At 45.3% G+C, this 13,278-nt stretch overlaps 1 protein-coding gene across 6 annotated transcripts in view; it reads right to left on the reverse strand.

Moving 5' to 3' along the window:
• Positions 1-7,301: 7,301 nt before the first annotated feature.
• SH3KBP1 (SH3 domain containing kinase binding protein 1) overlaps positions 7,302-13,278 on the reverse strand; it is a 336,343-nt gene continuing 330,366 nt past the window's right edge. For all 6 annotated transcript variants that reach the window (XM_044937139.2, XM_025276217.3, XM_044937141.2 and 3 more), the window contains 3 exons: positions 12,269-12,537; positions 9,357-9,420; positions 7,302-8,353 (listed from right to left, as the gene is read on the reverse strand). In XM_044937139.2, the coding sequence (XP_044793074.1) occupies positions 8,312-8,353; positions 9,357-9,420; positions 12,269-12,537 (375 nt within the window). In that variant the 3' untranslated portion in view covers positions 7,302-8,311. The remainder of the gene's footprint in view (positions 8,354-9,356; positions 9,421-12,268; positions 12,538-13,278) is intronic.

Here is a 13,278-nt window from a genome sequence, read left to right on the forward strand (position 1 = left end):
ACTTCCAACAGCCATGTCATGTCTAAGTCTGATTCTGATCATTGCTTTGTCTCTTCAGATTGAATTTCCTTGCCTTTTGGCATGCTTTGTGATTTCTGGTTGAAAGCCACACATTTTGCATAAGGCAGTAGATATCATGGTCATGCTGAAGTTTGTTGTGTCTATGGACATCAGAGATATTAAATTCCTCTAGTGATCTTTTTTGGTCCCTCCTCTTGGTTTTGGGGTTTCCTTTTGTGCTGTTCCCTAGTCTCTCTCTTACAGCTCTCCCTTCTGTAATCCACTGTTGTTATTTCCAGAGACCTGTTAGTGTGCTCGTGGGGCATGGTGGAGTGTCTCTAACAATCTAAGCCTCAGTTTCATCACACTTGCTTCTGCCCCTCCTCCATCTCTTTCCCCAGATACAGTGGGCATCCAACAGCATTCTCAATCAACAGCCTTGAGGCCCTTCTCCCTGAAGATTAGATCTTTGTTTTTTTAGGCAAGATGAGAATCGAGGCTGAGTGGAATTCATTCCTCAACTGTGGTGGTATATCACCAGTGCCCTTTTACATGTCCTCTCTGCTGCAGAATAAGCCTTTTTCTCTTTAAGGGAGAAGGGTCTGACTGGAATTCTCAGTGATTCCTAAGCCAGTACTTTCAACCCTGCACCATAAATTTTCTCTGGATTTTCTGTGATCTGCTCTGTAAGAGCCAAGAGGGGTTCTTGGAGGAAATGTCTGCAAAAAGTTTTAACCCTTCTCCCCAGGAGCATCATGCTCTCAAGCTGCTGCTGCTGCTAAGTTGCTTCAGTCGTGTCTGACTCTGTGCGACCTCATAGATGGCAGCCCACCCAGGCTCCCCCGTCCCCGGGATTCTCCAGGCAAGAACACTGGAGTGGGTTGCCATTTCTCTCAAGCTAGACCACACTAAGCCTCAAGAAATTTGCTTTATTTTCTACTTTGATATTCTTTTCCATTTCCATAGTATCTGGTGGCTTCTGTCCCTGGTAAGCAAATGCTCAGGTCCCATGTCTCAAAAAAAAAAAAAGTGCTTATGTCTCTCCAGATTTTGAAATGGCTGTTTGTTCTGAAAACCCAGTTAGTTCTCTCTTACTTTCCAGTCTCTCTAGCTTTCTTATTGGAAGCATGGGAAGGACATCCTGCAGCTCTCTACATCTCTGAACTGAAACTGGAAGTCTTATTCAACCATATTTGACCTACAAATGTCAATTCCTTATGGTTTAACCTAATAGACCATGGCATAGTTTCTGGATAGTGCACCCTGTTCTGCTGCAGCCAAAGTCTAACTAGAGATTTCTGAAAAAGATTGCTAAGGGTTATTCTACACACAATTCATTGAGAGTGAGATCATTAAAACACAGATTGCTGGGTCCTTCTCCAGAGTTTCTGAGTCCGAAGGCTGAGGGCAGGGCCCACAAATTTTCATTTCTACCAGTTACCTGGTTGGTGATGCTACTAACTGCTCTTTTGGGGATCACACCCCAAGAACCCTATAGCATATCTCAGAGGCTCAGGGCACATCTACATGTCCTGCTTATCCATCATTTTGACAGCAAATGGTCGGTCCTGGGGGGCAGCGATTAGGTTCTCAGCTGACTTTACAGAACTGTCAACAGTTAAGGATCAGGAATATGCTCACTCTTGAATCCATTCTGCACAGTGAATCTAAGTAAAAAATAATACTTTATGTCTTTAAACAAAGGTAGCCACAGCTTTATAATAGCCGATGAAAGTCTTAGAGATGATGGTGTACAGACCCTGTGAACTTGTTCTAGACCCATGGTGATGTTAGCACACTCCTTTGGGTCCAGGTGTTGGCTGAGACTCAGGTACAAGGACCTCTGAAGGCTTTCTTTATTAACTGTTTTCTTATGTCATGAATCCTCCAGAGTCCTACAGTTTTACACTTAAGAGTTTTAGTAAAGGTAAAACTGGCTGCTCAAATGTATAGACTAAATCCCAATTGGCCTCAGTCACAATTACCAATTCATCTATTCAATCAATAAACATGTATCAAGTGCTTACTATGCACTTGGCAATGTTTCAGGTGGCAGGGACAGAGCAGTGAAGAAAATAAAGTCACTATCTCATGGTGGCTTCATTCTAGGGAGAGTAGACAGAAAACAAGTAACTGTGTGTGTGTGTGTGTGTGTGTGTGATTAAAACAGAATGAAACACACGCTCCTATGGGAGAATCTGAGGGAGAACTAAGGCTATTGTTGCTCTTTTATTTAGCAGGTTAGGGATGGCCTCTCTGATGCGATGACGTTCGAGGAGTGACTAGCCAGAAGGAAGAGATCCAGACTTGATACCAAGGGAGGTTTAGATGACTACAACTTTAGGGGCAGAGGGGTGGCTAGTCACTTTTGTATACTGTTAATTTGACTATGTTTGTACTGTCACTTGGTCATGTCTGACTCTCTGCAACCCATAGACTGTGGCCTGCCAGGCTCCTCTGTCCATAGAATTTTCCAGGCAAGAATACTGAAGGAGGTTGCCACTTCCTACTCCAAGGGAATCTTCCTGATCCAGGGATCGAATCCACTTCTCTTGCATCTCCTGCATTGGTAGGTGGGTTCTTTACCACTGAGCCACTGGGGAAGCCCCTCAACTATGTTTATCTTCAGGCAAAAACTATCCTTGCTAAATAATCTCAGGTAACTCACACTCCACTTCTAGGAATTGTCTTAAGGGTAAACTGGAAATGTGGACATAGATTTATGCCAAAAGGTGTTCATCATAACTTTATAACATAAAAAAACTAGAATTAACCAAAAATGTCTTTTCCCTGACCTCTCCACCCTCGAGGCTCATTGGGCACCTCTGCTCTGCAGTTCCAAAGCCCCTGGACTTCTCTCTGTGGTCACGCTCTCTCACTGCGGAACACTTGCCTGCTTACCTGAGCTTATTTGAGCTCCCTGAAGAGAGGCTCTACATTGCATTCAGCACCTATCATGGTGTCCGGCACATCATAAGCACTCAATACACATTCCAGAAAAGGTTGCTTAAATGCTCTCTGGCATATCTAGAGACAGAATATTAGGCAGCCACTATAAATCATGCTTTTGAAAAAAAGTTAACGGCAAAGAAATGATAAACTAAGTATAAACTATAAAACTACAGACACAGAATGACCTCCATTAGGAGACACCAAAATTATTAAAGGCTGTATCTGAATAAAATTAGGACAATTTCACCTGTTTTTTTTTTAAATTTAAAGCCTCTCACATCTCTTTTTTTATGCTCTGATAATTTTAATGCCCAGATCATACAGCCATATTGGCCAGGAACTGCCCCCACCCAACCCCAAGAAGGCAAGAAGGCACAATCCTACCAATGTCCCTGTGGTGGAGATGTGGAAATACTTTCTGCCTTTCTCTTTACAGTTTTTATTTTCTACTCTGGGTATAATATTAGCTTCATGCTGCTAAGTCACTTCAGTCGTGTCTGACTCTGTGCGACCCCATAGACGGCAGCCCACTAGGCTCCTCTGTCCCTGGGATTCTCCAGGCAAGAACACTGGAGTAGGTTGTCATTTCCTTCTCCAATGCATGAAAGTGAAGTCGCTCAGTCATGTCCGACTCTTCGCGACCCCATGGACTGCAGCCTACCAGGTTCCTCCGTCCATGGGATTTTCCAGGCAAGAGTACTGGAGTGGGGTGCCATTGAATCGGAGAAAAAGTAAGTTAGCTAAAAATACTCAAGGTAACAGACTGAATTCCACATCTGAACCTACAGTCACTACTCTGGTCTTCTAAACCTTAGAAGATTCATTGGTAGGATTCTTGTCAACAGGCATGACATGGGACACCTTAGAACGAGGCGGCCCCTATTATCTCAAAGCGTCTCACACTCTGCTCTGCCTCCTCCTTTTGTCTTCCTCATCACCCCCTGCCACATTCTCAGCACTAGATGCACCCTTTTAAAAGCAGGTCATTTACCCTTCCAGGCCCGAAGTTCCCTTTGAGACTTCTCTCTCTCTTCATTCCAGATTCACTTCCTCCATGGAGACTGCCTTGATTGAGAACAAACAAGAACATTTTTTTTTGAGAGCCTCCTTGGGCCAAGGCAGGGCGGGGATAGGTGGGGGTTCCTGTTCACCTACCTCCCTTCAGCATTCAACACCACAGCTCCAGCCCCAGTCAAGTTCCTTGTTCTCTCAGATTAGGCCCCACACTAAGAAATACTCATGAACTTTCAAGAGAACCCACTCCATTTCCCCAAAGACATTTCTGTTTTTCTCTTAGGGAATAATCTTGGAAATGCTATTGACTTCTTTGTGGTTCTTCTGTACCTTTGAATCACTTTATTAGCTTGGTTACTTAAAAAATTGGTTTGTAAACCCTTTAAGACTTTTTAAAAAATTAACACAAATTATAATGAAGTTTTGCATTTCCAGGGCACTTTCCCATCAAAGCGCTCAAAGTTTGCCAACACATCTTAGTTTCTTAGAGAACTAGTCATTCTATAGGGGTGAGAGGGAAGGGAAGCGTTCATGATTTAAATGACCCTGTTTGTCTGTATAATTTAATTAAATCGGTTGCCATTGAAATAAGACTGTCCCATGAACCTGGTTCTCCAAGAACTCAACTCTTCTTTTTTAGTCAGTTTTTTTCCTCTATTTTTTCCTTAGAAAATTCTAGTTACAACCTACTAGGTTACCTTGTTCTATTGTTTTGTTGAAACATCTTATCACCTATTACTCCAACAAGAAAAAAAGGAATAACAGCCCATTTTAATGGGGCTTCTGAATTCACAAATATAGTTTGCACACACTTTTTCATTTATGTGGAGAGGCTGCTCCACGGCCACTCCAATTGGAGGTCACTTAAAAAGGCATGAAATAAAACCACCTCAGGAATCTGCAGCTGCTCCATGGATTCTCCCTGGCTTCAGACGCTGCCTTCTGTTCCACATGTTGGGAAAACCTAGGGACAGAACTAAGAATGACAGCAAAGGTTCAAACCCTTAAGAGACATGCCCCCTCTCTGTTCATACCACACTGACAACCATTTACTTCTGGCCAGGAAAGAGTTTTCTCTGCCCTGGTCATTGTGTTTCCTCATTAGAGCCAGTCTGGGGAATAGCATCTTCTTCCTCTGGCTTGGGTCGAAGGAGCCAAGCCTTCGCTCTGTTGGAAACTGTAATTAGCCACACTGGACACCTATCACCCACACAAGCATTGCTTTGTTAGACTTTTCATTTGTACAAAACCAAAGAGAAAAGCTTTTTTTCCTTTTTTTATCAAATCCCTTTGGTGCTAAAACATCTTGACATTAATTTGGGATAAAATAACTAATTTGTGATAAAATAACTAGAGGATTAAAACATAATATTACACACAAAAAAGGAGACCATGATGACCTCAGGTTATAATATAAAGGCCTTTGTAGGACCTGGGGCTTATTTTTATACAGATCATGGCAACTGTAAGCAATAAATTATATGCCCTGTGGTTTTCCCATCCAGGAGATGGTTATGTAAGGAAATAAAAAGCCTGTGATTAGTAAGCAAAGACACACACGTGATCATAGGTACAGGCTGTCTTTATGGGAGAAACAAGTGTCTTGAGAATGATGTCTAGAGGGCTGTGTACAAATAAAACTGGCTTTACATAATTATTTGAATAATAATTTAATGATTTTTACACTAAAAAGAATTTAGACCTAACTTGAATCTCCCACTTAAATATGAAAGTAAAAGCAAACAACTTGGAAATGGAATTCACAGCCACAGATTTTAATGGATTATTTCTCTTCACTTGGGGAAGATGAGGGAGGAGCATGATATTCCATGTCTTCTGAAGACATTTATCTGAGAGTAATCAAATTGTGTAAAATGGAGAAAAATGACTTGAATTCCAAGATATCATTCCTCTTGGACCATGACAACTTTGAACAAAAATATTTTCACAAAACTTCATTTTAATCATCTTCTTTACAAAGCACAATACTTAAGACTTTTCTAAATACAACTTTAGAAAATGAAGCAAAAAAATAATCTCCATAGATGCTGGTCAAGTCCATGCTGAATGCAAAAGAATTTTTTCAAAAGTGATACTTCCAAGCTTTTCAATATTCGTGATGGGTCCATTTTGTAAAGATGGTGGCTGTTTGGGCAGTGGCTCGTCCAGTTCCATGACTGTAGAATCCTCTTGCTGGCTAGCCCATAGGGCAGGAAGGAAGCTGCATATGCCAACTTCTCCTTCTAGAATTGCTTCTCCTTCTCCTGAAAGCCAGTGACTCTATGAGAAGGTAACATCCCTCTTGTATTCCAGGTCACCAATGCCCCACAAGGGTGCTCCAACCTCTCAATTTAACTATTCACAATCGTCTGTATACACATTATATAAAACTATATCATTAGGGATTTTCATAATGAGTGAGATATCCACATGTAAAAGAATTCTATCCTCATTCTTATATTAGGTGGTGGGAATCTCTGAAGGCTTCAATTTTAACATAGAAACTCTTAGAACAGTCAAGGGGCACAGGGACATTTTATGTCACTCTCGGAAACATGGTGCTCCTGGCCCCCAGCATACCAAGGGCAAGGTAACTGGGAAGGCAGCATGTTCAGATGTGAGAGTGAAGGGTGTGAAGCTTCTTTCCTTACACACCCCTTCCCTTAACTACACCCTCACCCTGAAACCCCACCTGGAAGACCAGGGTGTCCAGGGATCTATGAATACTCTAGAGGAAGTAGCTGCCTCTGGGTGAGTATGTAGGTGAGAGGGAGGAGGAAGGAAGGGACAGAGGAAAAGACATTTATTCGTAATACTTTTGATGATCAACATGTGGTTGGGTTTTTTTTTTTCATCACTCCTTCATTTTCATCAATTTTCAGTCTTTGTCATTGTGCGAATCTACTGATGTTTAGTAGCTTCGCTTTAAAACTCAGGAAATGGACAAAGCAGCTTTTTAGAAACACATAAAACATCTTCAGGGGCCATGAAGGGCCACCCCCCACACCCCAATCCCCAAACAGTCTTGCAATACAGTATGCTTCCCTTATTTTCAGCTAAGGATGAGAAAACAGTTACAGAGTCTAAGGCTTAACTCCTCATTGGCTACAGAGATAAAGCAGACAAGCAAACATCAGTTTCCTTGGGTCGGAAAAAGCAATTCCAGGAATGCAAGAGCGAGCCAACGGCTACACTTCCACAAGCGCCTCCCCCCTTTCTCTTGGACCTGAGGAAAGGGTTACAAGAAAGCAAGGCAAATGACATTATGTGAGTACAGTTTCCACAACAGCACACACGATGACCCAGTGCAGGAAAGAATACAACATTCCCCCCCCTTGGTTTTCATTTTTACTTTTATTTATTTTTGCTTTAATAATGCATATTCTGTTCACTCAAAAGGTGCAAAGGACAGGAAGCAGGGGTTTAACTTGGCTGATGAAAAATCAAGCAGGGGTGACATTTCTAGTTCATGAACAACCTAAAACTAGAACTTAAAAGTCACAGCTGGTACCAAAGAGCGCGCCCAACTTCACAGCTGTCTCCTCTTAGGACCTTTGGTTAGGCGAGAGAAGCTTTGAAGACAGTGGCCTCTAGTGGACTTTGATAAGTGGCTAGAAAAAAAATGTGTGTGTGTGTGTGTGTCTTTTAAATCATGGTAGCTGCATCACAAAAGCTCCAATCAAGAGGGTGGTAAAAAGAAGGCACAGATCATTGCAAATACCAGATTTTCTCTTTCTCTTTTTGTAAATATACCATCATATATAAGCTAAAATTTATCTTAGGGTGGTGGGGTTTGCTGGCAGGACAAGGGACAGGTTGGACCTAAAATTGCATATGTAATAGAATCCTTGAGGGGGACACAGAGCGAGGCAGCTTTTCACGTAAAGCGAAAAGAATGGGATGCTCACTCTGGACTGCGTGTAGTACAAACACTGGGGAAATCTGTGGCAAAACACGATTTAAAAAAAAATCATAAAATTATAAAGCTTGTAAACGAAGAATCTAAAATTACATTTTATTAATGGAAAATATCATCAAAATAGTACCACTACGGACTAAACTGCCTGAGTTTTCGTTTCGTGTGAGATCTCATAGTAAAAAAGCCTTTAGCACAATTTGCTCTGTTTAAGTCACAACCAGTGCCAGACCCAGGACTATACCATGGGGAAGAATCTCCTCTTGGATGGAATTTGTGTTGTGCTATCAAGACTTTTGTGCTAATCTTTCAAACAGGGACGTGTTGAGGCAAACCTTTAATCTTTTGGCACAAGGTTATTTTGGCTGGGGCAGAAAATTTGAGTCTTGGACTCGGGATGAATAATGCGACATTTCATTTATCAAGTATTCATTTTGATTGAAGAGCTTTCTTTATGTCATTAACTTCCATCTACAAAGGAAAAACAAGAGCCGAACAAAATCACAATCAATTGGCTGGCTAGATAAAAGCTGGAAAGATAAGCAGCCTGGTTGATTGAAAGAAAATAATCAACCTGACAGTTTGAAAGGTGAAATGAGTGAAATGGTATCTGAATGAAGAGTTGATCACAATCCCAGAAATGACATAAACCAAAAGAATAGGCGCATCGACGTGAAGCTCGAGGAGAGGGTAGATGTTTGAATTCTCCAGCTACAAGTGTCCAAAATTTGTCAAAAGCAACAATACAACAATAATTCCAGTTTCTTGGTCAGAGGGTGGAGAAGGTTGTCCTGACACACTGGACCACTTGGCAGGGCTGGAAGGCCACTGTGCTTGGGCCCAAGGGGATGTCTATGAGCACCCCCAAAGTGATGGCATGCAGTTACTGATCCTTTAAACACCATGGATCCCAGTCACCCCCAAAGGAACTGACTGCGTGAGAGCGGAAAGCCCATCATTTCCAACTCCTACACGCTTTGCCCTTCAGTCATGGCTGAGTTAGGCCAGAGAGAGGCCAGAGGGGGACAGAGCTCTGATGCCCTGCAGGACAGACACAGCTGTCAGGCAGAAGTAGAGAAATAAAGAGCAGGCACCAAGTGTGGACGGCTGTGGTCCTTTGAGCTTCAATGGCCGCATGACAGAAATACCAGTGTGTCTCCCTAGTCCCACACTCTCTGGTAGTTATGACAATGAGGCCTCCGGAAATGGCGGGGTTGGGGGTAGTTTTCACAGAGATGGATTCCAAATGAGAAACCCAACTGGGGGCACATTTGCTAATGCCTCCCTTCTCCAAGACTTCCCGGGTCCCAGGAAGGGATGTGAGTAAGGCTGTGTCATTCTAAGACAATTGTCACAGGAAGCCCATCTAAATCGGTAGAAAAATAACTCGCATCTATTTTCAAAATAAAGCCCGGACTTTACTCCCACCCTCAACTGAGCCTCTCATGGGGCAACAGGACCCCAAGGGACCCACCTGCAACCGAAGCCGGATTTTCTTCTCTTCATCCAACTCTGACAGTAACTGCTTAATCTCTCGTCTGGAAAGCAAATGGCAGTAACATTAAACAAAGCCCAGACTTCTATAACAGGAGATAAGAAATCTCTTATCACTACAAAATCCATCTGTTCCTTTTACAAAGAAGATGTGGACAGAACATTACACTATTTTCTTTGTACAGCTAAGGCTTAGAGCCTGGTGTAGAAAGGCCATTATTTCTGGGCTCCCCAAATATGCAGCCATTAAATAATAGGTCCGATGTGACCTTGGAAATCCCTTAATGTAAGCTTCTTCTAGAAGAAGAAGGGGAAACTGAGACTCAGGGGGGTGGCCTGATTTGCCCGGGGTCTAGTCTCTAGGTATCCAGGCTTGTATTTGGTCGTCTTCTCTCTAATTAGTCCTTTCTTCCAGAATTGCTGGTCCTTACATGTACTTACATTAACAATATTCATTGCAGACATTTTACCGCTCCCCATATACATACACATCTATATGTGTGTGTGTGTGTGTATATATATATATATATATATATATATATATATATATATTTCCTTTATTTTCACAGAATTTTAAATTACTAAAAGGTTAGCAATATGTTTTCAGATATTCTCACAGAATCCTACAAATAGGAACACCTAAAAACTGGCAGGTCAAAGAACTGAACTAAGGATACAGTAATTATGTCACAGACGAAGTAGACACAAGTTAGAACACAAAGCCCGGTGCCCTTTCTAACGTTAAATAATGAAGTAGAACAAAACGAATCATCTCACAAACCCAGGCTCTAGACTGAGGTCACTACAGCCATGCTAACTCTGGTCAGAGAGCTGTGCGCCATTTTAGGGTACTAGACACTCCAGTTTACACGTGCAGGTGTGCAAACTAGACTGGGAAATTAGAAAGCAAAGCCCGCAGAGGCCTTATACGGCATCCGCTCACTGCAGACGTGCGCCATGTGGTCCTTGTAGTTGGACCAGTGTCCAAGCACTGTGGTCGACGCACTGGCTTCTCTGACATGCACTGGTCACGCTTTGTCCGTGTATTTATTCATGCACACGCTGTGTACCATGATCTCAGTGGGCCCGACTTAGGGTTTAGGAGAGAAGTATAAGATGGGGCCTGAATCACACGGCACGACTCCAGGAGGGAGTCGAGTCCAGCTGGGGGAGTTCATTGGGGAAGGAGGTGTGAAGGAAGTTGCTACGTCTTGAACTAGTGAAAAAGTGTCTATGAGGAGGGGAGACAATGGGGGAGTTGATGGAGAAGAGCCAGGACAGAACAGGGAGGCGAGAACTTCAGGTTTGGGAATGAGGAGAGTCAGCACAGACTTGAGCTGAATGCTGCACGAAAAGTGACACAGAGAGCTAAGCTGGGAGACTGGTGGGGACCCAGCACCCCGGGGCATGGAGGCCAGGCCCTGGAGAGGAGCCACTGTGATGTCTGATTTGAGAAGAAGTTGGCTGGGAAGCACAATTCCAGCCGACCACACCCAGGCTTCAGAGTGGAGAGAGAAACATGGGGTGGAGCAGCCCCCAGGCACTGGCGACTCTACACTCAGGACTCAGGCACAGGGCATTTCAGACAGGCAAGAAAGTTCTAGGCACTTCCCAGAAGGAGGGTCCCAAGGCAGGAAGACCTGGATCCAGGAGTGGCTGATTCATCTTGGTCAGAAGGCTGAGAACCAGTGCTCTGGGACAAACTGGGGTTGTGGGGTCACTGTCTAGGCAGGGGACACCTGTTGCCTGGACATGGATGAGGCCTGTGGGTACCCATAGCTCTCCTGTGCAGGGACAGCTAGGAGCTGGGGACTTGGAGGAAATAGGGGCAGCCTGGCCGGCCCTTCAAGACCCGCTCTAGTCCCATCCTGCAGTTCTGCCTATTTGTCTGATGAGCCCTTGCCAGGCAGGGGACATAGGACACCTCCAGTCTGAGCGGAACAGAAGCAGGATACAGCCACAGGGCTCAGGGTTCCACAGGAGCCTTATCTTAGAATGCTCCGGGGAAAAGACAATGATGTACGTTTGGGGAAAAGACGGTGATGTACATTTGGGAAACACCACATACACTAGCCTCTGTCTTCCCAGGCACAGTGAAGGCTCTGAGCAGTGCTCTAGAGAAGAAACTAACTTGGTTTAACCCAATTGTTCCCCGAAGAACATGAACATTCAGTGGTAGGCAGGTGCTCAGCCTCAGGTGTCCTCCCCAGGGCGTGGCTGCGGGTGCCTGTGAAGCCGCCATGCTGCTCCCCAGCTGGGGTGCTAGGTCGCCTTTGGAGACCCTTTCAGGAAACACCTCCTTCAGGTGCTTCACCTGTTCCCTCCAGAAAGAGCGAATGGGCCCCTAAACTCTCTGCGCCTTAGTTTATTCAGGTAAGTGCCTCCCGACTCCCAGCCCTTTTACTATTTTTGTCACTGCACGCAGTGTCCTGGGTGGGGTGTGTGTGCCAAGTGTCGAGCCTCAGGTTGAAAGAGTCCCTGCATCTTTTTCCCACTCTGTGTCCCTAAATGCAAGCCAGTTCCTACACAGGGCAGCTAACTGAAGAAATGGCAATTTCGCTGATGCCAGGCCGCTGGCTGATTAAGCAGTGGTGCGTGCGCATACCACGTGTTCTGGGGATGTGAAGATCTTTTTCACAGCCTGCTCAGCACATTGGTCCCCGTGGCTGACTCCTCCTCGTCCACCGTGCGGCCAGCCTGGGCCCTTCCCAGGTGCAGCTGAGCTACCTGAAGCCTCCGGGGTTCACCCGCCCACTCCCGCCCCTGCTGCCATCATCCCGGGGGAGGCTGGCCTATCCCCAGGGAGGCTGGGACCCAGGCTGGCAGAACTCATCCCTGACCTGCGGAAAGCACCCCCAGGAGGTGGTTTGAGAAGGGGCTGCAGACACTCACTTCTGCTGGTCCTTCATGGTCTCGATGATGCTCCTCAGCTCCCGGACCTGCGTCCTCAGCTCCTCCATGGCTGCCTGGCTGCTGGCCACAGGCTCCATCTTTGGTTTGCCTTCCGTGCCGAACAGAGACGGGGAGTTGGCTCTGTGTCCAACTGTTCCCAAAGAGGATGACAGAGGGGAGGATGCTGCCGAGGACAGAGGAGCCGGCCCGCCGCCACCCGCAGCCATGGTCCCCGGCTTCGGTGGCAGGGACGCTTTGTTGTCGGAGACCTGCAATGAGGCAGGACAGACAGGGTTCAGGCCAGGGAGGCATGTGGGGCACTGCCCTGCCCTGTTTACTACAATGCTCCGTCTACATCACCTGCCCTGAAGCCCTCCACATGGTCCACCCATTCATTCCTTCCTCTGCGTGCCCTCAAGGGCCTGCTTGCTGCAGGCAACCCCTTGTTGTTGTTCAGTTGCTCTGACTCTTTGCAACTCCATGGACTGCAGCATGCCAGGCCCCTCTGTCTTCCACTGTCACCTGGGGTTTGCTCAGATTCATGTTCATTGAGTCAGTGATACCATCCGACCATCTCAACCTCTGCTGCCCCCTTCTCCTTTTGCCTTTGTCCCTTTATGTATTTTAAATTTAGCCACCTTTCTGAACAGGTAGTTCCTAATTGATTTAATGTACTTGTCCAGAGGCCCATGGACCTGCTAGGCTCTTCAAACTCTGAAGTGAGTAAAACATTTTCCTGACCTTCAAGGGGCTGAGAACCCAGTGAGATGCAGATAGACCAACCAACACACTGCAAATGACGGGGGAGTGCACAGGCAGGAAGGGAAGCAACCAGGAAAGACCCAGTTTCCTGGAGGGAGGGTACCAGGATGAGGAGGAGGACCAGGAGATGGTCAGAAGGGGGGTGGTTCTAGAGGGGGCAGTTCAGTTCAGTTGAGTCGCTCAGTCATGTCCAAATCTTTGTGACCCCATGGACTGCAGCACGCCAGGCCTCCCTGTCCATCACCAAA

Source organism: Bubalus bubalis, chromosome X (assembly GCF_019923935.1).
Source record: "Bubalus bubalis isolate 160015118507 breed Murrah chromosome X, NDDB_SH_1, whole genome shotgun sequence".
NCBI lineage: Eukaryota > Metazoa > Chordata > Mammalia > Artiodactyla > Bovidae > Bubalus > Bubalus bubalis.